Below are 25,884 nucleotides of genomic sequence, written 5' to 3'. Positions count from 1 at the left end.
GATCTGCCTTGCCGTTGTAATGCTTGCCTTTCTTTCGATGAATTTTCGGAAGAAATCGACGATGCCCAAGGTACACGTTCTTCTTACAATTTGGCAAATGTACACTTTCAGTCTCATGTAAGCGAGTGCGTGCATGCATTGTATCCCTTATTTGACAGTCCCGAAAGGTTACTAAGAGCAGACCAATCGTTGATGGTTACGAAAAGCAACGCTCGTAGGTCAAATTCCTCTTCTTTGTGCTCATCCCACACACGGACACCAGGTCTTCCCCGCAACTGTAAAAGTTCATCAACTAATGGCCTTAGGTACACATCGATGTCGTTGCCGGGTTGCTTCAGACCTTGGATGAGCACTGTCATCATAATGAACTTCCGCTTCATGCACAACCAAGGAGGAAGGTTGTAGATGCATAGAGTCACGGGCCAGGTGCTATGGCTGGAGCTCTGCTCGCCAAAAGGATTCATGCCATCTGTACTTAGACCAAATCTTATGTTCCTTGCGTCAGCTGCAAAATCTTTGAACTCTCTGTCGATCTTTCTCCATTGCGTTCCATCTGCGGGGTGTCTCAACTCCCCGTCCGACTTACGGTCCTCTTTGTGCCATCGCAACAACTTGGCATGCTCTTTGTTCATGAACAGACGTTTCAACCGTGGTATTATAGGAGCATACCACATCACCTTGGCGGGAACCCTCTTCCTGGTTTTCTCGCCCTCAACATCGTCACCAGGGTCATCGCCTCTGATCTTATAACGCAATGCAGTGCATACCGGACATTCATTCAAATTCTCGTATTCACCGCGGTAGAGGATGCAGTCGTTGATGCATGCATGTATCTTCGGAACCTCTAAACCTAGAGGGCGAGACAACCTTCTTTGCTTCGTACGTACCGGCGGGCAACTCGTTATTCTTTGGAAACATATTCTTCAACATTTTCAAGCAAGTTTTCAAATGCCGAGTCAGCTACACCTGCCCGTGCCTTCCATTTCAGCAAATCCAGGTGTGCAGCCCAGCTTTTTCGGACCATTATCGCATCCGAGGTACAACGACTTTTTGTGATCCTCTAACATGCGATCCAAATTCTCCCTATCCTTTTCAGTTTCGCAGCTTCTCCGTGCATCAACAATGGTCCGACCAAGATCATCAGCGGGCTCATCACGTGCCTCTTCTTCACCTTCCCCTTCACCTTCCCCTTCACCTTCCCCTTCATCTTCAGCATCCTCCATGAAAGTATCATCGAAATAATCAAGATAGTTTTCATCGATGAAATCACCCCCTTCTTCATCTTCTTCCATTATAACCCCTCTTTCTCCATGCTTGGTCCAACAATTATAGCTTGGCATGAAACCGTGCCGAAGCGAGTGCAGGTGAACTTCTCTTGAGGAAGAGTAACCCTTCGATTCTTACGATCAACACATGAACGAGATAACAAAACCCTTATGCTTGTTCGCATTAGCCACTACGAGGAAATCTTTCAAACCCGTAGTGAACTCGCCGGAGAGTCGGTTACCGTACATCCATTGCCGATTCATCCGCATTATTATAATATAAAATATATAATTAACCATCATGCATTTGTTAAACTAACTAGCTACAAACAATAGAAATTAAACAATGAACTACACACATGCATATTTTATCAATGACACATATATATGAAAGGTTCAAGTTGCTAACCGCGATCGAGGAGGAAAAAATAAATGAGGAAGCTCAAGTGTGGCTCCGACACTTCATATCATGTTTGTTTCATGCTCTTGGGGCATTTCATCAAACACTTTGTGTGCATAAGAGGAGCCAAAAGCAAACCTACACCCCCTTGTGAAGTTTGTGAAGAGAAGTGGCACCAAATGGCTAAGTGCTGTGGGTTGAACGGTATATGTAGGGGTGGGGATTTAGTCGCGGTTGGCCTGGCCAACCGCGACTAAAGGCCTTCGGGAACCTTTAGTCGCGGTTGGCCTGGCCAACCGCGACTAAAGCGCCTCACGTGCACCAGCTGACCACCGAGCGCCCTGGGCCCAGGCCTTTGGTCGCGGCTCCTATACTTTCGCGACTAATGGGGCTGGACGAAAGCCTCTTTTTCTACCAGTGGTGGGACAGTGAAGTGTCGCACCAACGTGTCGAGCGTGGGTGGGAAGGAAAATGGTGCGACCGACGACATCTTGCAAGGATAGAGAAGAGGCATGTGGCAGGAGGAGGTGATGAAATAAGGGATGTGAGGCGGCGGTCGTTCTGACAACGTCCTTCCAACTTCGCCGGAGGCTGATGGAAATGACCGCGATGGCAGTTGCCCACTAGTTAGCCACCATTTGATTTCGTTCCCAACTATTTTCTTGCTGTCAACACGTTTCTAGCACGTTTCCTTAATGGTCATGCGCTCACACCCATAACTCAAAAGTACATTGGCATGCAATTGTTCACATCTCAACCTAGAGTCTCTCTGGATTGTAGGCTTTTTCGAAACTAGAAAATAGAAATAGGAAAACACACGATTATGCCGTATTTTCCGCATGATTTTTAAATAAACCAAAAATAATAATTTAATGGTAATAAGTGTCTTTGAATGCATTGGACTTCTCAGATGAGTGAGAGTTAAAAATTAAAATGAGATTGACAGCATTTATTTTAGACTAAATACCAATTTTATTTTCCTCTTATTTGCGGGTCCATGCATCAGCCTTCTGTAGACTAGAATGCCCTCCGGTCGTTTCTGTCCCGGTCGAACCGATTTGGTCACCTCCTGCTGGTGCGCGAGAGAGGGAAAGAGACGGAGGAACCTCCTCCCCTGGTTCGCCGCGATTCATCTCCACGCCGTTCCAGCGCCGCCGCCCGCCGCCTCCTTCCGGTCTCCCTCCTCCTCCGCCGGCCGCCTCTCGCTCTCTCTCTCATCCGCCGTTCGAGCCTCCTGGATCTCGTGATGCATCGCGACTGATCCCACCTCCTCGCAGCCAATTCCCTGACCACCTACACACACTAGATCTAATCCCCGCCCACATTGCGCGCCGCTGTTTACTCCGATCCCCCCCACCGCCGCCGCCAGTCCCCCCCTTCGCTCGTCTCACTATCGTTGACCGAGATTCTGCCCGCATTTTTATCCCGAGACTTTATTCGGGTTTGGTTTTGATGCTGTAATGGCCGAGGACGCCCACGAGATGGGCGATTCCTCGCCGCTGTCTCCCCCGAGGTTGCTCGCCGACGAGGTGGGTGTCGAGGAGCGGCCGTCGAGTCCGCGGACAAGCACAAGCACGCCAGCGTCGACTCCGGTGCCTCGGGAGCAGGGCTCCGCGGAGCAGTTCGCGGCGGCCCCGCTCACCGACGAGGTGGTCGCGGAGGAGGGCGTCTCGGGCCAGGAGACGAGCACGGGCACGCCTGCTCCGCCTGCGATGCCTCAGGAGGAGCAGGGCTCCGTGGAGCAGTACGCGGCCGTTTCGCCCACCGATGAGGTGGTCGCGGAGGAGGGCGTCTCGGGCCAGGAGACGAGCACGGGCGCGCCTGCTCCGCCGCTTATGCCTCAGGAGGAGCAGGGCTCCGTGGATCAGTACGCGGCCGTTTCGCCCACCGATGAGGTGGTCGCGGAGGAGGGCGTCTCGGGCCAGGAGACGAGCGCAGGCACGCCTGCTCCGCCGCCGATGCCTCAGGAGGAGCAGGGCTCCATGGAGCAGCGCGCCGCCGTTTCGCCCACCGATGAGGTGGTGGGTGTCGAGAAGGGGGCTTCAAGTCCGAAGGCGAGCAAAGGCGCACCGACGACACCGGCTGATATCGCCCCGCCGCGGAGGAGCAGGCATCGGCCTCCGGGAGTGCCAGCCGACGCGCCCAAGGAGGTGGTGCGGGCCGTGGACGCGGCTATCACGGGCAGCCGCGGGGGCGTGGTGGACTGCCTCCGCGACATGGTTTCCGAGGAGCAGGGGGACACACCGCACTACGTCGTCGACGTGCTGCTCAAAACCATGGGCGGCGTGGACGACGAGGTTAGCGATGCCACCGGCACCGGCGCTCCTCCGAGCATCATGTCCAACTCGCGTGCCGCCATCGCTGCTGCCGAGCTCCTGCCTCACCTCCCCTGCGGCGAGGAGCCGTCGCCGCGCACTCGTATGGCCGTGGGCCTGCACGCCGCGCTCCGGGCCTGCACCCGCAACCGCGCCATGTGCTCGTTGTCGGGCCTCCTGGCCGTGCTCCTTGAGTCTGCGGAGAAGCTGTTTGTTGGAACGGGTCGGAGCAGTGCCAGTAGCTGGGATGCGACACCGCTGCTTCGGTGCATCCAGCTCTTGGGTGGGCACTCGCTTAGTGTGAAGGACCTGCATTCCTGGCTTGGCTTGGTTAAGAAGGCGCTCGGGACGAGATGGAACATGCCGCTGATGCTGGCGCTTGAGAAAGCTATGGGTAGTGAGGAAGCAAGAGGTCCTGCTGCGACGTTTGAGTTTGATGGGGAGAGCTCTGGTCTGCTTGCTCCTGGTGATAGCAGGTGGCCCTTCTCGAATGGCTACGGGTTTGCTACTTGGATTTATATAGAATCGTTCTCCGACACACTTAGCACTGCAACAGCTGCAGCTGCCATTGCTGCAGCTGCTGCCGCAACATCTGGTAAATCATCAGCAATGTCAGCAGCTGCAGCAGCCAGCGCCCTTGCTGGAGAAGGTACAACACACATGCCACGGCTTTTCAGCTTCCTCTCTTCGGATAACCAGGGTGTGGAGGCTTACTTCCATGGCCAGTTCTTGGTGGTGGAGAGTGGGGGCGGGAGAGGTAAGAAGGCTTCTCTCCACTTCACTTATGCATTCAAGCCTCAGCGCTGGTACTTTGTTGGGCTAGAGCACACAAACAGGCATGGTTTGCTTGGAAAGGGAGACAGTGAATTGAGCTTGTATGTCAACGGTAGTCTGCATGAGAGCCGTGCTTTTGATTTCCCGCGCATATCGAAACCACTGGCGTTTTGCTGCATTGGGACGAATCCACCACCAACCATTGCAGGCCTGCAGAGGCGCCGGCGGCAATGCCCGTTGTTTGCCGAAATGGGCCCCATCTACATCTTCCGGGAGCCAATAGGGCCAGACAGAATGAGTCGGCTGGCATTCCGGGGCGGAGATATACTTCCCAGTTTTGGAAATGGTGCGGGTTTGCCATGGAAGGCAACAAACGGCCAGATTAAGAACATGGCAGAAGAGAGCTTTGCACTCAACCATGAGATAGGAGGCTGTTTGCATCTTCTTTATCACCCTAGTCTTCTCAGTGGCCGTTTTTGTCCAGACGCTTCCCCCTCTGGTTCAGCAGGTCCGTCTTATTTCCCTCCTTTTTTATTAATTTAAATATGACCCTTTTCCTTTATCAGCAGTGCATTTTTTGTTTTTGGAGAATTAAATTGTGGTCTTATTTGGCCAAGTGGTGTAGCTATGCAGATAGTGAAGCACATTTTTAACTTGGAAACTGATGCTGCAATTTTGCTAAATATCAGTCACATTTTTTAGGCCTTTGGATCAACATCCAACTATCCTCATCTCAAGTCACTAAATGTATAACCTAAAGCCTAAAAATCACAGTAATTTTAGCAAGATCTCACATTTCAGAAACACAATTTTTGGTCAATGGTTTGCAATTCTAGGTAACTGAGATTTTTACAAAAAAATTCAGGCGACTTGAGAATCAGCAAAACTGCAAGTTGTTTTTAGCAAAGCATGTTGTTACGTTTTATCCATATAAAGAGGTGGCCTCAATCATTTGCACAAGGGAGAGCTACTATCTTAAACCATCAATTTTGGGCTCTGTTTTTTTTTTTTCCTCTAAGGGTGAAACTATAGGGAGTTACTATCTTAACCCTAAACCATTGTAAATGACCCGTCTTAGTCCACCAACTTTCTCATTTTGGTCGCATCCTTTGAAAGTTTAGTCTGTCTGCATACTGTAGCCTAAAGTTGAAGGACCCAAACTAAGACACTGCCATAGCAAAACAGAAGAAGTGCCATATCGGAAGAAACGAGATAAAATATTAGAATTTATATCAGCAAGGTGTTCACTGTACAAAGAAATTAGTAATTTACTGATGAATCAGTATTTCATCCTACCATTTGCTACCAATTGTTGAAAAATCACTGAGGCAGGATCACAGTGTCTTAAGTCATCTATACCATTTTCCGTTCGCAAAGCTATTGAATAATCATTTCCATACATTGTTTTTGTTATTGCTGATATGATACCAGATTGTCAAACCTTTTTGTAGTAAGAACGAGGGATAATTGAATATTGAATTTTTTAGCTACCTCTGAACTTTCAGAGCCATGTGCTGTTTTATACGTGATTTTATTGATACTCTTTTCTGCTGAATTTTAGGCACTCATCGAAGGCCCGCAGAGGTTCTTGGGTTGGTTCATGTTTCATCTCGTGTGCGGCCTGCCGAATCTTTGTGGGCCTTAGCTTATGGGGGCCCAATGGCTTTACTTCCATTGACTATAAGCAGTGTGCAGATAGATAGTCTTGAACCTGCACTTGGTGAATTGTCACTGTCACTTGGCACTGCATCCCTTTCTGCCCCAGTTTTCAGGATTATTTCCCTGGCTATTCAACATCCTGGCAATAATGAAGAATTATGCCGGACATGTGCGCCTGAGCTTTTGTCACGTGTTTTACATTATCTGTTGCAAGCGCTTTCAAAGCTGGGAAGTGGAGAAGAAGAGGCAGTGACTAATGAGGAGCTAGTTGCCGCCATTGTATCTTTGTGCCAGTCTCAAAGAAACAATCATGAGCTTAAGGTGCAGCTTTTCAGCACTTTGCTGTTGGACTTGAAGATGTGGAGTTCATGCAACTATGGTTTGCAGAAGAAGCTTCTGTCCTCACTTGCAGACATGGTATTTACAGAGTCTGTTTGCATGCGAGATGCAAATGCGTTGCAAATGCTTCTTGATGGCTGCAGAAGGTGTTATTGGGCAATCCAGGAACCAGATTCAGTCGATAACTTACCACTTACCGGAACAAAGAGATCCTTGGGTGAAGTGAATGCTCTGATTGATGAACTTTTGGTTGTCATCGAACTTCTTCTAGGAGCAGCATCTTCCACTGCGGCTTCGGATGATGTTCGCTCTTTGATTGGATTTATTGTTGACTGCCCACAGCCTAATCAGGTAAGTGGCGCCTGACATTACTAGAAATCTTTTCATTTGTGCTTCTCTTGTTTCTTACTGAGGTATGAGTTTCAAGTTTCAACTCTACATATCTTATATACAAATTGTTGTTGAATTAAGTTATTCATAATGGATGGTATCCAGTGATGCACACACATGACACATGTACCGGAAAGTGGAAGCCCTTGTTGTTACTTCAAAACCTGATACATATGTTCATATACATAATAAGGAGAAGCAGGTCATACCAATAAGGACTTGTGGAAAATTAGGTGGCACAATGGCTGTTTGTTTTTAAAGATTACATGTGGTTGTGCAATACTTTTTTTGTGTGATATATTATGTACTACCTCCGGTCCAAAATGTAGGCTATTCCGCTACTGTAGCATTGTTCCCAGTCAAATATTTCTAAATTTGGCCATCTATAAATACCAACATTCATGGGTGTTATTGGGTTGGAGGGAATACTAAATTATCATGAAATATTCCTTTTAAAACATTTAATTACTTTAAGGCGTGGCAACATGTCTAAACAGAACTTGATGGTCAAACTATCACCTTGAAGACTGAATGTCCTAAAAGGCCTACTTTTTGGATAGGAGGAAGTATGATCATATGAAAGTCGTAACAAAGTATATGTGTAGGTTCTCCTCATCTGGCTTAATTGACAATCTACTACGAAGCTGTTTCTTATGATCCTATTGATGTGCTTGTTGTGCAGGTAGCAAGGTTGCTTCACCTCATCTATAGGCTAATTGTGCAGCCTAACATTTCTAGAGCCAACATGTTTGCACAGTCATTCATATCTAGTGGTGGTGTAGAAGCACTTCTAGTTCTTTTACAGCGCGAAGCTAAAGCTGGTAATAACCATATTTTGGACAACCCTGGGGCAACTTTAAGTGAATTTGATGTACGGAGTAATAGGGGTTCTGACACAAGAGCCACCAGTGGTGAAGTATATCAGCAGGATGATGAAATTGAATCAGCTGAACAACATGAATCCATTGTTCATGAAGAAGACGCTGGACAGGAAGCTACAAACACAAACAGTGCTTCTTTTAAGATGTTGGGAGCAAATATAGGAAGAAAGATTTCCAACTCTGAGAATCAGCTACTAAAGAATTTGGGTGGCATCAACTTCTCAATTACTGCTGATAATGTCCGGAATAATGTATACAATGTTGACAAAGGTGATGGAACTGTTGTTGGAATCATTCACATTCTGGGTGCTCTAGTTGCGTCAGGTCACTTAAAATTTGCCTCAAGTGCTTCAAATCCAAATTTGCCCGGTGGTCTTCTGACAACAGTTCATCAAGAAGGAAATACTACGTTAGAAGACAGAGTATCGCTATTACTTTTTGCGTTGCAGAAAGCATTCCAAGCAGCCCCAAGGAGGCTTATGACTGCAAATGTCTATATGGCTTTAATTTCTGCTGCGGTATGATGCTTGTTAATTGTCTAGATAACTAGATATGTTTTTGACTCGGCTAAATGGATTTTTGTGATCAAATGACTTAATTGTCTGCTGGTTCTCTCTTATCACCTCTCTGATAGATAATTTTCCTTAACACAAATCCAAAGAAAATACACACTTTCAGATAAATATGGAAGCAAATGACATATTACATATTGTGCATTTATGGTATCAATTTTCGTTGGTTCTTTCATGTCAATAAAGTTTGATGATATGGTTTAGTTTTTTTTAACATGCTGATCAAATTATTGCCCAAAGTGTTTCATCTGAAGTTTCTACCTTTGATGTTGTTGTTGTTTGTCTTGAATGCAGATTAATGTTTCTTCAGTTGATGAAAATTTGAACCTATATGATTCTGGCCACCGTTTTGAACACATTCAACTTTTGTTAGTGCTTCTCCGCACACTTCCATATGCATCAAGGTCATTCCAAGCTCGTGCTATACAGGTGTGCGTTTTGTTATTTTACATAGTTTCAATTGTCATGCCGAAGATTTTAGCTGTTCTGCTTTGTGATAGTTTTGGACTGCCATTTATTACAGTAAAAGATAGATCAGGTTTGCCTTATAACTTTGTGATTTCGAGTATCCCGACTGCACTGAACAAGTTCTGTTTACATCTCAATGAAAATGATAATGATGTCGCTGTGTAGGGATTAAAGATCTCCTTTTAGAACAAATGCTACAGTTTAAATAGTTCTATGCAGTAGGTGTGCTGTTACTTGTTAAGTACTCCCTCCGTTCGGAAATAAGTGACTCAACTTTGTCTAGATACGGATGTATACTACTTAGAGATTGGATTTCAGGTCCGCTGCCAATGTGAGTAATTGAAGAGAGTTTATGTATTTTTTCTGTTTATAGTGAGAATAGTTAGCTAATTGTTTCCTGCATTAATCAGTTTATAAACAAATTTTTTTTTTTTTTGCTTCTGGACTACCTCAGTCTATTTTTACCTCCTTTCAAATTTTACATTATGGCTTAGTCTGACTTGGGTTCGTTAAACTGGGCACGCGGTTTCAATTGTGGTCCACCTTTGTGCTATAATGATACAGTACTTGATATTTCCCTCGTCTTAATAGAAACTAGCTTTTCCTTTAGATAGTTCTTTTGTCCAGAATTTATAGGCAGCGTGTTACTATATATTAAGATTCCTAAATTTCATATGCTTTCCACGACATAGTGCTGTTACCATCCTGTTCACATTATGTCTAGACCTGCACTATCTATCATCTTGGCTACTTGAATGACTCATGGTGGTAGAGATTGATCTTCTGTGCTATGGTGATGGCAATTTGGATGATGGGTGGCATTATGGTACAGTTTATTGAAATGAACTTGGAGGGTTGTTGCTTAATTCAGGGCTTGGTTAGCTCCCTTGGTAGGCCAAGAAATTGCCATATAGCGTTGCCTTGCAAGGATGTGTTCTTTATTAGACCCCAGAAACCTTCTTTTCCGAGCACCCTTGCCCATATAGGCAAGTAAAAACTTGACGACTGAGGAGACTCAGTTGGCTCCATCATGTGGGCAAGGTTATTGCTAACGCTAAAATATTTATCATGTTGGTCCACAAATTATTTCCAAATAAATGCTGCATATTTTTAGCAACTACTACATCCGTTCCAAAGGATAAGGTTTTTTCTTCTTCTAAAAGTCAAACTATGTAAAGTTTGACCGAGTTTATAGAAAAACATTAACATGTACAATACACAATTAATATCTCTAGATGCATCATGAAATATATTATGATGTGATATCTATATAATATTTTAATAGTTGATGGTTTTTTCTGAAAGTTTGGTCAAACTTTATTTGGCTTAACTTTTTATTAAAAAATATATAAGCCTTTATTCATTGGAATGGAGGGAGTACTATACTTTTGTGTTTATCAGACCCTCATAATTAAATTTTTTTCAAGATAAAATAACCAAAAACCTATCCTTGCTAACCTTTGTTTCCTGAGCTATTGCTCATGTGAGGAAGTTTTTTCTTGCCTGACAAAGCAAGGTGGCATGGGATCTAATCACGCCCTCAGGTTTTGGAATCGACTTTCAGTATTAGGTTATAAGGTATTGGTCAGCTTCATTGACATTATGCAAACCATTCTCAGTCAAACCACAGGCATGTGTGGCTTAGATCTGAATGCCTATACATCTCCATGAGATCCATAACTGGCAGCTGTCAATATCAAGTTATCAACAGTACAATTCAACGAAAAACTCAAAAGAGCAATCCACATATCTGTTTTATTAATTTATTTTCATAGGGGTAGGTACATTGATGATGCCATATCGCCAAACACCTGCACGTAGTTGTGTTAATTATGTTTGCTCTAATCGATTCTTTCTTTTTCTGTTTCCTTGTTTGCCAACTTACCTGCTTAATTTCTTATGGTGTATTTTTTTTCTTTGTATCGTTTCAGGATATTCTGTTTTTGGCTTGCAGTCATCCTGAAAATAGAACCACAATGACCTCAATTGCAGAATGGCCAGAGTGGATTTTAGAGGTTTTGATTTATAATCATGAGGTATGTACTGCAAACTTTCTAACAGCATGACATGCTGTAATGAGAATTATATAGGATGCACTAGTTTCAGAGACTACATTTTGTACTGTGCTATAAATCAGAAGTTTCTAATTACAGATGGGCAGTAAAAATAATGTCGATGGTGTAAGCATTAGTGAGATTGAAGACCTCATACACAATTTCCTGATTATCATGTTGGAGCATTCGATGCGACAAAAAGATGGGTGGAGGGTAAGAGCATCAGATAATTTTATTCAGAAACCCTTTTGCTTTAGAGTTGCGCAACCTTCTTTCTGAGTGTCTGGGCTGGTTGTATCACTACCCGCTCTGCTCTTAACATGTAATTTTTTGCTATTGCTGTGACAATATAGGATGTGGAGGCTACTATTCATTGTGCAGAGTGGCTTTCAATGGTTGGAGGATCTGGAACTGGAGACAAACGGATCAGGTACTCTCTCTCTCTCTCTCTCTGTTAGTGTGTATATGTACATAGTTGAACTAGCCGATTGGTCTAGCTAGTCCAAGAATTTCTTTTCTTTTCTCTGCTCCCGCCTACCGCTTGCCCTTCTTTTTTCTTGTCGTCTAAATGTACATTTTTAACGACCGACTCCTTTGGTTCTTCTAAGGCGCGAAGAGTCATTACCAATTTTCAGAAGGAGATTATTAGGCGATCTGCTTGATTTCTCTGCCAGGGAGCTTCAGGTTCAGGTAGACAAGATTTTCTTTTCAGTTTAAACATAGGTGCTTTATGTATGTGTGCAAGATCTTTTGTTTCTTGCATCCTTTGCTGTTACTCCTTTCTATAGTTAATTTTTTCTGTCATGTGTTGAATTTGTTTGGTCCTGTTCCCGCTTTAGCCCTCTTTGTATCACAGAAATGGAAAACAAGAACCACAGTAATTATGGAGAAAATGCGAAGGACCTTTGCGTTTCATTTCATTGAAAAGATAGAGTTTAGGTACAGTCGTCCGAGGAGGCAGATTACATCTTAGTTACAGGGGATCTAGTGCACATCCCAGGTTGATGGTAGGATGACCCTCAGCCCACAGGCGCCAGCTCTTGCACAGCACACAGCCTTGTCTTTGATCTTAGCAACTGGAGTGCTCACTGAAGGCTGTGCACCCTCAAAAATGCATTCATTACGGTGCTTCCAGATCATCTACGGCATGAGGAGGGTGGCGGAGGTGAGGCCTTTACACAGAGTAATGGCAGGAATTCAAGTGAAAACACAAGTACAGAATATTGCTAAAAACAGGAATAGTCGTTTGGATAGAACACAGAAAAAGTGTCTCGATACTACACAAATCAGTGGAAAAAAGTGGTTGGAGTGAATGTGAAAATTCCTACGGAATAAGGGGCATATGGAAACAGCCCTAGAAATCAGATAGCATTTTCTAACGGGTTCTATAGGAAAGGTTTTGTAGAATTGGAATTCTACAATCCAAAGATGACCTTAGATGTTGTAAAGCTGTGGGGAAAGGCCAGCGTAAATCTAGACAAATTATGGGGACACACAAGGTTGAAATAGTAAAGCACTACATCTGGTAGCTTGACATTTCCACTATTGAACAAGAAAGCAAAATTTTAACTCTGAACGCTGTGCATTCATGATAATGCTAGTCAGTGGCGGACACAGGAAAAAATTTGTGGGTGGGCACACTTCAAAAAAAATAGCACTAACGCCATGCGATAAAAAATATAACAGATGATTAATATAGATACTCAATCAATTAACAGTATTGTAGCTCAATTGAGAATGAAATTATCTGTTTCATGCCATTCTAGCTCAATTCAGAGTGAAATTATCTATTTCAAGCCATTGTAGCTCAACATTGTATCTCAATTAATACGCAAGTGGAGTGTAGATTTAGCTATACCATTCTCTATTTTATAGTGAAATTCTCAAAGAACTATCTTCAAAAATAAAATCAACTCATATCAGCATACAACCATATTTACTAGTCTTTTTAAGATAGGCGAACACTTTTTGAACATAGACCATTTTCTTTCAAGACATGATCTTTATTATTATCCATGAAACAGTTTTTTGATCGTAAATAATTTTAAGCATCCATGAAACTTTTTTCTAAAGTGTGAACCATTTTTTCAAGACATGTAACTTCTTGTTAACATCCACAAACTATTTTTTGAACCGTAAACTATTCTTCCAAGACTGGGTGAAACATTGTTAGAAAATGTTTTTTAAGACATGAACCTTTTTAAACGGGAATAATGAATTAACCTGAGAAGAGCCAAGAACGGCGTTCGAATGAACTGATTCTGTCAAGTAAAAAAAACAGATTTCACCGGTTTGTATTGGTACCTTCTGTCTAGAACGCATTTGCACCTAGCTGACCGTGAGCGGCGATTTCACAAAAATATGGGTTGGGCAGGTAGCTCGCGTCAGCGACTGGGTGCTACTGTGCTAGTGCAATGGGTCTCGTGGCTTGCTCGCCCTTGCCTACACGAGAAACAGAAAGGGCTCTCGGCCGTGTTCTACTCAGTTTGAGGCTCAGCCGAAGTACTCTAGCCCAGTACGTAATAGGTAAAAGAAAATTCTCAAAAAATCTGGGTGGGCCACGGCCCCCTCGGCCCACCCGCTGGGTACGCCCATGGTGCTAGTTCTCGCAGTTTGGCATTTTTTTTTACCATGATACTGTTTTATGCTTTCATATTTCTCAGTCTATAATGTCTTTTCCTTGTGTCTACAACAGACTGAAGTAATTGCAGCAGCTGCTGCTGGTGTTGCTGCCGAGGGCTTGTCTCCTGAAGAAGCAAAAGTACAAGCAGAAAATGCTGCTCATCTCTCAGTAGCACTAGCTGAAAATGCAATAGTTATCCTCATGCTTGTAGAAGACCATCTGAGGTCACAGGGTCAACATTTTTGCACGTCCCGTGTACTCAATAGTTTTTCATCTTCTTCCTCCATTGCTTCGTCTGCTCCCAGTCGGACAACTTCATTGGACAGAACTGGTAGTGAACATATGGATGCTGGGCTCTCTAGGCGGTCATCTTTGTCCAGTGATGCTGGCGGCCTTCCACTAGATGTAAGAACTAAGAAGTGCAGACCATTATATTCGTTCTTTATTGGCATGATTCTGATCAAATGTATAATTGTTTCTAAAAGGGCTTAAAGTTTTGAGTATGTCTACGTTTATCTTTGTATGCATGATAGTCATCTTGCATATATATGTTTCCTTCAAGATGATGTGCCATGTTGTTGCAAATCATGATTGTTTAACCTAGGTTTAGAATTTTAGGGTGATTTCATACTTGAAGCGTGCTCATGGAATGCTGGCATATCAACATTAACTTTGTATAATATAGCTATCTAGTCCTAATGGCTAGATATTTCAAAAATGCATTTTTTTTTTACTTTGTCACCTTGCGCACCTTGTCCTGCATCGGTATTTAATCATACATGACAGGACCAATTGATTGCATGGTGAACGCTAGGGTATTTCCCATAAAGAATGTAGATTTCTAAGTTGTTTGTTTAACATATTAGAGATAGGTTCTGCAAGAAAGCTGTGAAGAGGTTGTACAATAGGACTATAGGAGATTATGTCTATATTTCTTGCTGTCTGCCTACTGCTGTGCACAATCATGCACACATGTCAGCATGAAATACCTATAAGTTGATAAGCACTACTGGAAGTTCGATTCCTTATTTTAGATTTACCTATAATTTTGTTTAATCATCCTGCATACAATCCAGTGTTCCTTCATTCCTTATGCTTAGTCTTAGATATTGCTGGTAGAGTGGCAGATTAGTTGTTTAAATATTTGTTCATATGAATGCTGCATTTGTTCCTGATTACTATGCGACCAAAGCAGGTGCTTACTTCTATGGCTGATGCAAATGGACAAATTTCTGCTGCCGTGATGGAGCGCCTTACAGCAGCAGCGGCAGCCGAGCCATATGAATCTGTCAAGCATGCATTTGCGTCTTATGGGAGCTGCATTGTTGATCTTGCGGAAAGCTGGAAGTACAGAAGCCGCTTATGGTATGGTGTAGGCATTCCATCCAAACCTGATTTGTTTGGTGGCGGTGACTCGGAATCTTGGAGATCTGTTCTAGAGAAGGACTCAAACGGGAATTGGGTTGAGCTTCCACTTGTGAAGAAATCACTCGAAGTGCTGCAGGCACTCTTGTTAGATGATTCAGGACTTGGCGGTGGTCTTGGTATTGGAGGGGGGTCTGGCCCTGGTATGGGGGTTATGGCTGCACTTTATCAATTGCTAGATAGTGACCAGCCATTTCTTTGCATGCTCAGAATGACGCTTGTTTCGATGAGGGAGGATGACAATGGTGAAGGTGATGCTCTTTTGAAGAATACGAGCATAAAGGATGTCATATCAGAAGGGATGGGCCATCAGGCTGGAAGCTTAATGCCAATTGATGGCAACAGTTCATCTACAAGAAAACCTCGGCCTGCACTCCTTTGGAGGTATGCACTATGCACCATCAAGTATGAACAATCAAATTGGATTTAGTACATTTTCATCTGCTGAAAAAATGTGATTTACAAACTATGCTTTTCCATTGAACTAGTACAATATATTCTGAGAGGAAAACGTTAACAAAACCCAAAATGCATTTAGCATTTTTGAACTAAAAATCGTAGGGAATGTCCATTTAACATAGCAGAGTCTTGTGCTAATGATCTCTGATAGGAGCTGAACATTTGTATGCAAAATGCATTGAAATAGTCTTATGCTAATTTTCTTAGATGTACATTTCTCTACTTGAAAAAATTTCTTCGTCAAACTGTGTTGCCATTAGTTAACTACAACCAGAACTTTGATGGAAGAACAGTTGTCTTAATATTTTACGTGGTAAGTGGTCAGCCAGTCTATTCTGGAGGACTATTATGTCAATTGTTATTTAATTGGAACTCTTATAATTGTACAGTGTGCTTGGCCCCATCCTAAATATGCCAATTACCGAGTCGAAGAGACAGAGGGTGTTGGTTGCTTCCTCTATTCTCTATTCTGAGGTGAGTATGTAACTTTGCTTTGCATTCTGCACTTAAGCGTGCCATACCCCGACTCTGAAGTCAACTCTGATTATCATGCTCTACTTTGTCTATGACTCTGATTCTGAACAAAAACCTATGTGCGAATCTGTAAAGCTACTCTGATTTATGATCTGTGATAACTTAGTAAATAAATGACATTCTCATTTTAGACTTTCTGTACTGTTTTATTTATTAGGTAGAGTACAAATCATATAAGGTTCTATGCTATCTTGCTCATGATGCAGGTATGGCATGCTATTGGTAGGGACAGAACCCCCCTAAGGAAACAGTTCATTGAACTAATTTTACCACCATTTATAGCCATCCTACGAAGGTGGCGGCCACTTCTGGCTGGTGTTCATGAGCTTACCTCTTATGATGGAAGGAATCCACTGATTGCCGATGACCGTGCTTTGGCAGCTGATGCACTGCCCATTGAGGTACTATCTGACTCTCTGTAAAACCAACCTTAGTTCAGCAGTGAAATAACATCGTGTTAATGCTGAATTCTGCATCAGTGACATATTGCACTACTAATATATGTTGTAAATCCTGGATGGTGATCTCTATTTTGTTTGTTTTATTCTCTCTCCCTCACTTTCCCTATGTCAACCTATTGTCTGTTTTTTTTCTTATTTGATAATTGCTTAGTATTTTTATAGTGGACACTTTGAGGAAAAGATGTTAGTCTTGGCTGGTTTAAAGCTATCTATCAGATGTTGTCATGGCTTTTCATTCATAGGAAATCAATTTATGGGTCTTTTCTCCTTTTTTTTCTTGGGCCCAGGCTGCTCTTTTGATGATATCGCCTGGATGGGCTGCTGCTTTTGCCTCACCACCAGTTGCAATGGCATTAGCCATGATGGCTGCTGGTGCCTCCGGGACAGAAATAGTAACACCTCGAAGGAATACCTTGAGTCGGCGTGACACGTCTTTGCCGGAGCGTAAAGCAGTAGCAAGACTTCAGGCCTTCTCAAGTTTCCAGAAGCCGGTTGAAACTGCACCCAACAAGCCTAGTTCCACCCCAAAGGACAAAGCAGGAGCTAAAGCTGCGGCATTAGCTGCTACACGTGATCTCGAACGGACTGCTAAGATTGGTTCAGGAAGGGGTCTTAGTGCCGTAGCAATGGCAACATCGGGACAGAGGAGGAGTGCAAGTGATATAGAGCGTGTAAGGAGGTGGAATACATCTGAAGCTATGAGTGCTGCTTGGATGGAGTGCCTGCAATCAGCTGATTCGAAGCCTGTTTCAGGAAGAGATTTTTCAGCCCTTTCATACAAATATGTTGCAATTCTTGTTTCTGGTTTTGCCTTAGCACGAAATTTACAGCGACTTGAGGTAAACCCACCTGTAACATTTTCATTTCCGTTGCTTAGAATTTATCATACATCCTATAAACTTTGGATCATGCAGATGGAGAGGCAAACACAAGCTGATGTGTTGAATCGGCATCGTGCATCAACTGGAGTTCGAGCATGGCGGCATCTTCTTCACTGCCTGACAGAGATGGGAAGACTATATGCACCTTTTGACGAACCCTTGTGTTCTCCCGACCGTGTATGTACAGCTACTAATTTTATTTATTTTATCTCCTTTTTCCTTCCATGTTTTTTACTTCTTTATCAAGACACACTTTGTTGACCAGTACATCTTGGAATAGCGAGTTGTTTCCATGTAACTATCTTTAGTCCTGCATGAGAAAGAAGCACTCTGTCAAAAAAGAGAAGAAAAAGGCACTATGACAAATCCTGAGATCTCTTTTCACTCCTGCATTTTGCAGATTTTCTGGAAATTAGATTTTACTGAAAGTTCTTCAAGAATGAGAAGATTTATTAAAAGGAACTACAAGGGATCTGATCATTTTAGGTGCAGCTGCCGATTATGATGATCGAAAACTTCTAAGTTCTGCTGTGCAATCAAATGAATGCAACCTCGAGGGTGCAGATTCTTCACTAACAGACACTATTCCATCAACTGCGTCAGTGATAATGGCTGAGGCCATGTCTATGGATGAAAGAAATGAGGACAACGAGCAGTTAGAATCCGATGCTACTCACAGCAGTGTCGATCAACTTCGGCATTCCTCATCAGTGGATCAACCCATGAAAGGATCAGTAGATTCAAGAGGTTCTAGCCTTTCTGCTGATCGCAATTTGGTTCGATCCACAGTTGTTGCACCTGGATATGTGCCGACTGAAGCTGACGAGAGAATTATCGTTGAACTTCCATCATTGATGGTGCGGCCATTGAAAGTAGTGCGTGGAACATTCCAAGTAAGCACTGAGAAATGTCACTACTTGCCATCTTTAATCTATTATATGTCTCATCGAGAACTGTGAATTTTAAAATTTATGTTTTCCATTGTCTTAAGATTAGCAAATAAATGATTCAGCTCTAGTATAGCACATGCATATTGCAGCTACTAGCAATATGTGTTGCACTGATCTAACATAATATTGTGCCAACTGTTTTATTTCTGTACCATTTCATTAACTAGTGCAACAAAATGACTTATGCCTTCAATTGCAGTCCATCCTAGTATTAGCAATTTCAATTTTTTTCTTAAGTGAAATCTATTTGTAGGATTCCATATGCAGCGACTAGCAGATACAAGAGGTTCTTTTTTCCTTAAGCTTGGTAGGTTACAGACTGTTGACAGTTCTGTTTGAATGAATGCTATTGAGAATTTGAGAAACCTCGTTAATACTTAGTAGCAATGATTAAGATAGCTTCCTGTTTCTTCTGATTTACGTATTTTCTAGAGGAATCAGCTACCCCCCTGTGATGACATCTGCTGTGTTGATATTAGTATTGTTCGAATCATGCACTATTGCACTCCTTGTGTGTTCTAGTAGACGTATACATGAAAAACTATTTAATTATTTTTTTATAGAAAATATGATATAAATATGTGTAGGGGTGCACCAAATTCACTGCTTAACTACATACCTTTGTCATATCAGACTATGCTGATGGAATCACAAGAGTTTGTATGACAGAATTACTCTCCAGTTTTCAATTCCTACTTTAGCTGTTGATATCATTTGCTCCTGTAATTTCGTTTCCAGGTAACATCAAAGAGGATTAATTTTATAATTGTTGATCATGCAAGTGACAGTAACATGGATGATCAGCAAGATAAAGATAGGAGCTGGTTGATCTCTTCTCTACATCAGATATATAGCAGGCGGTAAATATTTGTTTTCCGATCTGGTTCAATTGTTAGAAGTTGATTCCGTATACACTTCTAGAATGCATATATCTCATACAAGAGTGTCTATTTTGTGCTTTTGGAGCGAATAACTGGACACAGTATCTGTGAATCACCACCATATAGTTTAATTTTTTTATTTTCGATATAGGCAGTTGATGATTCAATGACTTGTTGCAGGTACTTGTTACGACGAAGTGCATTGGAATTATTTATGGTAGATAGGTCAAACTTCTTTTTTGATTTCGGGGTACGACCTTTATGAAACTCAACCCTCTGTACTTTTAAGTCCATGGATGAAGAGCAGAATAACTTTCTTAAATTTACGTGTCTGAAATTCTGATACTTGATCTAGGATATGGAAGCACGCAAAAATGCTTATCGGGCAATCATTCACACCAAACCACCTAATATGAATGACATTTTTCTTGCTACTCAGGTTAGTGCAAACTGTTTAAATCCTAATCTCCAGAATTGTCAACATGCCATAGTGATTGTAATATGTAATATTTCATTCAGAGAGCTGAGCAAATTCTTAAAAGAACTCAGTTGATGGAGCGCTGGGCTAACTGGGAGGTACACAAACACTAAATATGTTATTTTATTTAATTTTATTTTGGTTGATAGTTTCAAGATCTAAGTATATCTGTTTTCTTCAGATTAGCAATTTTGAGTACTTGATGGAACTGAACACTCTTGCTGGGCGCAGTTATAATGACATAACTCAGGTTAATTTAATTCACAAAATGCAATTCAAGTCTTAATGTCTGATAAGGTCAACCTATTATTCAAATAATCCTATATCTATATGCATGTGCAGTATCCTGTTTTCCCCTGGATAATAGCTGATTACCAGTCTGAAGTGTTGAATCTGGATGATCCTTCTACATACCGTGATCTTTCAAAGGTGGATCTCTGCTATTGCTTCTGTCTTTTCACCAATTGGTGAAATTGCTAACCGCAGTGGATATTACTTAATGCAGCCAATTGGAGCACTAAACCCGGAACGACTAAAGAAGTTCCAAGAACGGTACTCTACATTTGAGGATCCAATCATCCCTAAGTTTCATTATGGTTCACACTACTCCAGTGCTGGCACGGTATGTGTCTTCCTTGTATAGCTGAACCAAATGTTTACCTATAATGTCAGCTTAGGCATATTACTGTTGAAAGATTTTCGATCAAATTCGACTCTGGGTCTCTGCACACTGAACAGGTTTCTCAATTAATTTTAGCTCGGTTATTTCGTCATAGGCAGACGGAAATATGATATCTGAATTACCATAGAAGAGCCTACATCCTATACTTGTGCATGGTTTTGCATGGATTGGTGAAAACTTTGCATGTAAACCGTCTTAGTATTTTGATTGTTAACAGGTTCACCCTCCTGTATAGTTTTAGCTGTATGTGCAGTCTTCTTTTGTTGATATTGTTCATATGGTTAGAGGACATAACCTCCAATACTTGATTACTGGTTGCCTGCAATTTTTTGTCTAGCTCAATTCATTTTTGGTTAAAAAACAATTGATTTTCTTGTACTGATCACTTATATTCGTTGCAGGTCTTGTATTACCTTTTCAGAATGGAGCCTTTCACCACACTCTCTATACAGCTGCAAGGTGGCAAATTTGATCATGCTGATCGCATGTTTTCTGACCTTTCTGGCACATGGGATAGTGTTCTGGAAGACATGAGTGATGTAAAGGAGCTAGTAAGTTGCTAGTGTCTTCAATATGTTTTCCCAGATGTTGATTGGGTGATCCGAAAATCCATTCAAGGTCTTTGATGCAATGTTATTATATGGTGATATATATGTAGGTACCAGAGATGTTTTACCTCCCGGAGGTATTTACTAACATAAATTCTATTGACTTTGGGACCACTCAACTTGGAGGAAAGCTAGGTAAATCCATTTTGCCCTATGTAAAGTATGTAGCAGAATGCATAAATGCAGAGTTATGTAATTCTGAATGGCATTGCAGATTCTGTAGAATTACCTCGTTGGGCTGAGAACCCTGTTGATTTTGTTCACAAACACCGGAAGGCTCTTGAGAGTGAGCATGTCTCCACTCATCTGCATGAATGGATTGATCTAATATTTGGGTACACTCTCTTCTGTTATATTATATTTCTATCACTTCTGCAACTTTTTTTTTTGATGTAATGTTCGTCTGTGGTGTGTGCACACACACAAAATAATTTGGCGGAGGTTGTTATATGTTATATATGTATGTAGATTGACCATGCTTATATTGCAAAACTCGATATAATGCTTGTACCTTTGATGGCTTCCCGTTTCTTTTCGAGCATTGCATCTTTTTCACCATTAGTAGGTTTTCTTTTTCTCATCAATATAACTTGACTTTATAACGATCCTTAAAACACAAAACTATCTAGCTGGGAGCATCCTGTTACCAGTTTAAAAAAAAGTACTGTAGCAAGATGAAGGATCTGGATTTTCAGTGTTAGCAAAGTTCGGGCTTCATGTTTTATGCTTATCTTTTATTTAGAACGATCATGTTACATATATGAAGTAATATATAGAATGTATTGACATCCATGAATGAGGTAGGGCATCTGGTTAGTTGCTTTATAAATATCCTCATGTTTTGTCTGCACAATGTCTATGCACCACCGTTTTATCATGGAAACTTCCTTCTTGCAGATATAAGCAGAGAGGTAAAGAAGCAGTAATGGCCAACAATGTGTTCTTCTACATCACATATGAGGGAACTGTTGATATTGACAAAATTGCAGATCCAGTAAGTAGTATGGATTTCATTTATTACAAATTGGTTTTGTAGCACTTCCATTTGGCTGCTGATATTTTAATAAAAATGCTGAAGGTGCAACGGCGAGCCATGCAAGATCAGATAGCCTACTTTGGACAAACACCATCTCAATTGCTGACTGCCCCACACATGAAGAGAAAGCCATTGACAGATGTCTTACAACTACAGGTACTTCATATTAGCTGATTCATGCATGACTCCCTAGTTCATGAATTTTTGCTGTTTAACTACAATTAGCTATGTGGGCAATTGCTTTTTGCCTTTTCCCATGTTGGAACTGGAAATGTGTTGCCAAATAAAGAACTAATATAAAAAAGTCTGCCATAGTTCTTGATTACAGAAATGTAGGTGTTTTTGAATTTAGTATTCTCCATTTTTGTTGTCATGTGTTTTCTCCAAAAAAAAAGACAAGCACCACCATCCCTGCATAATTAATAATACAATAGACGACCACTCTTATTAGCTATTGTTCTGCTTAAGTAAGTAAAATGCGCACATAGAGTGTTGACATACACACACGGAATTTTTTGTTCAGAATTTTTTTGATATTTTAAAATGTTTTTTCGGTGGCAGGAGCATATGCACCCAAGATCAAAAGTGCATTTCCGTATATTCATATACCATACATAGTTTTCCATTGCGTGATTGTAATGACCTGTCTTACTGGCTTTTTTACATGACCTGACCCCGTGATCTACTGTGCAGACCATCTTCCGGAATCCAAGTGAACTTAAATCTTATGCACTGCCTAATCCAGATCGCTGCAATATCCCTGCAAGTACCATGTTTGTATCAAATGATTCTGTTGTAGTTGTAGATTTAAATGTGCCAGCTGCGCATGTGGCACTTCACCATTGGCAACCAAATACTCCAGATGGCCAAGGGACACCTTTCCTTTTTAATCATGGCAGAAATGCTGCGAGTTCAACAAGTGGTGCATTCATGCGCATGTTCAAAGGATCCACTAGTTCCGGAGAAGATAATGAGTTCCCAAGAGCTATAGCATTTGCTGCTTCTGCAATCTGTAGTTCCGCTATTGTTGCTATCACATGTGACAAAGACATTATAACTGGTGATTATTTTTCTCACTATTTTCCCCTTAGATTTATTATTAATACTATATACTTATTGGACACATTCAGTAACACTATCATTACAACATCTCAAATTCAGACTCACCTACAGAAGATGCAAAAGAAATGGCATCCAGAGGATTAAATCTTGAGTGTCTTAGGAACTGAATTTTTTTTTGTAGTTTAGATGTAGAATACCATTCCTCTATCTAAATTAATTTAAGAATTTTTTGGAAGAATCTTAGGCCACAGTGCACACCCCTAATAGTGGCATTCCAAAATTATGTTTCTTAATTAATTCTGCTATGGTACTTTTTAGCTGCTTCTAGTATTTTGTGTTATTTCCATGGAGCTGCTTATCTATTTCTAATGCCATTTTGTTCAACAATAGGTGGGCATGCGGATGGTTCGGTAAAGTTGATCTCCCCGGACGGAGCAAAGACAGTTGAAAGTGCTTCTGGGCATATTGCTCCTGTGACCTGCCTTGCACTTTCCACTGATAGTAATTACCTTGTGACAGGGTCTCGAGATAGCACAGTTATACTCTGGCGGATTCATCAGGCAGGTTCCATACATAAGAAAAATCAATCAGAACCTCCACCGTCAACACCAAGGACACCACACAGCCCTCTTCCCAGCAGTCCTAGTAACATAAGCAACCTCTTGGAAACCAGGAAGTGTCGAATTGAAGGTCCTATGCACGTATTAAGAGGACACCTTGGAGAAATAATTAGCTGTTCAGTAAGTTCAGACTTGGGACTTGTTGTATCTTTGTCAGACAGATCAGGTGTGCTGCTACATTCTTTGCGGACAGGTCGGCTGATTCGGAAGATTCATGTTGCGGAGGCACATGTTGTATCTTTATCTTCTCAGGGAATCATTTTGGTTTGGAGCGAATCAATAAAAAGATTATCCAGCTTCACTGTCAATGGACTCCCTATTGCTACCTCAGTTCTATCACCTTTTACTGGGCGAGTTAGTTGCATTGAGATTTCTATGGATGGTCATTTTGCCCTAATTGGAACCCATTCGTCTAGCAACTACAAGTGTGAGGATGATATTGATTCAGCGGATCATGAGACCGACAAACCGAGTGGCAAGAATTATATATCTGAACAGACGGGAACTGAGCAATCTGTTCATGTGCCTTCTATCTGCTTTGTTGACCTTCATAAACTTGAGGTAAATAAATGAAAGATTTTTTTTAAAGTTATCTATTTACCCTGTTTATCGTTTTGTGGAAGTCTTACAGAGACATTTTCTTGTTAGGTTTTTCATAAGCTGGAGTTGGGAAAGGGCCAAGACATCACAGCAATTGCTCTAAACAAAGAGAACACAAATCTTCTAGTTTCTACTGCTGATAAGCATCTAATAGTCTTCACTGATCCTGCTGTGAGTATCCTATATCAGTACAAATTTTGCATTAGTGTGATCCAATTTTTACGTGTACCTAACCTAATTAGAGTGTTGCCAGCTGCATGAAAGTTTGACAGTTTTGTTTTCCTTGAACTTTCTTTCTGATAGAGTTGGTAATGTTACAGCTGAGCCTGAAGGTAGTGGATCAGATGCTGCGCCTTGGTTGGGAAGGTGATGGACTTCTTCGGTCATGAGGAAACATTGATGATAAGTCATTACTCGCGTAAAGATCGATGATGCCCATTCATTAGTATAGCTAGGAGCAGGGCAACGAGCAATTTTGGTGTGGAATATGCCATCTGTACAAAATGGAAAAATAATAGGCATTACTAGTTAGACTAGGCCGTATACTGCATCAGGTCATTTTAGTCAAAGAGAGAAGGTAACGAGCAGACTTGCTGAGGAACAGCACACTTCCATTTTTTTGGCATCAGTTTTGCCTTGTAAAAGCCGACGTTGTTTTTTTGTAGAGTAAGTAATAGTTATGTGGAAGGACTCCTTTACCTTGCCTCGTCTCCCTGATTTTTATGTTTTGATTCGAAACTGAGAGATTCCATTCATTAAAAGCAAGTCCAAACTTAACCCTAGCACAGTAAAAGGAAAATGGACATTTCCTATTTTTTCTACTACTCTACTAGTATGATAGATAAACTTTCTTTGTCGGTTCTCTTTTAGAGAAAATCCGTTTGTAGTATGAGATTTGGCGATGAGCACATTTGTTTCGTTGCTACTAAGTAATGCCAGTAATAGGGCTAGCACCGGTTTATGCTACTTGAACTCGGTGACGAGCACCTTTGTTTCGTCGAGAGGCGTTTGACTTTTTCCTCCGCTGATGCCGGAGTGGTGGATGGTAGATGAGTAGTCCTTTGTTTTATTGGTGAGCTGCTACCTTTTGTGGCAGTGAGAAAAGCTGTGTAAACGATGTTGTAAAACTTGCTTTTGGCACTTTTATAGTACGTACTATTTGATTGATACATCTTTCATTGCGTATTGTAGAAAAAAAATCAAAATTTTTACGATCTAGTACGAGTTTATTCCTAATGAAACTGTGTATCTAGGCATGGATCTCGTCGCGTTATTTCAGGATAGTTAGAAAAAAAAGGATGGTTAACAAGGAAAGAGATAGCTAGAAGGATGAGGCGTCGGATGGTGACAGAAACCAACGTTTCCGGACTAGTCTGATTTACAGTATCTGACTAGAAGAAACTTATGGGTGTTCTTTTTGATTTTCAGTGGAAAGACTGAATGCCAGAAACCATCAACCCATTCAGT

General features: G+C 41.7%; 1 protein-coding gene across 1 annotated transcript; it reads left to right on the top strand.

Annotated features, from left to right (window-relative positions):
* The first annotated feature begins 3,362 nt into the window (after positions 1-3,362).
* Positions 3,363-25,115, top strand: LOC124652019 (BEACH domain-containing protein C2-like). The gene is given in 32 exon segments (XM_047191039.1): positions 3,363-5,262; positions 6,316-7,103; positions 7,825-8,541; positions 8,890-9,024; positions 10,995-11,099; positions 11,217-11,330; positions 11,471-11,547; positions 11,726-11,807; positions 13,813-14,145; positions 14,936-15,549; positions 16,014-16,098; positions 16,365-16,559; positions 16,907-17,458; positions 17,534-17,677; positions 17,901-17,984; positions 17,986-18,393; positions 19,189-19,310; positions 19,512-19,581; positions 19,687-19,770; positions 19,851-19,907; positions 19,991-20,059; positions 20,152-20,238; positions 20,315-20,431; positions 20,893-21,042; positions 21,150-21,234; positions 21,314-21,434; positions 21,997-22,093; positions 22,178-22,291; positions 22,829-23,195; positions 23,588-24,378; positions 24,466-24,588; positions 24,738-25,115. Coding segments are annotated over 32 exon segments (8,841 nt in total). The 5' UTR covers positions 3,363-3,377; the 3' UTR covers positions 24,807-25,115.
* The last annotated feature ends 769 nt before the right edge of the window (positions 25,116-25,884 follow it).

The sequence above is a fragment of the Lolium rigidum genome, chromosome 5 (assembly GCF_022539505.1).
Source record: "Lolium rigidum isolate FL_2022 chromosome 5, APGP_CSIRO_Lrig_0.1, whole genome shotgun sequence".
Classification (NCBI taxonomy): domain Eukaryota; kingdom Viridiplantae; phylum Streptophyta; class Magnoliopsida; order Poales; family Poaceae; genus Lolium; species Lolium rigidum.
The sequence above is the reverse complement of the archived record's forward strand: the minus strand, read 5'-3'. Positions and strand labels throughout refer to the sequence as shown.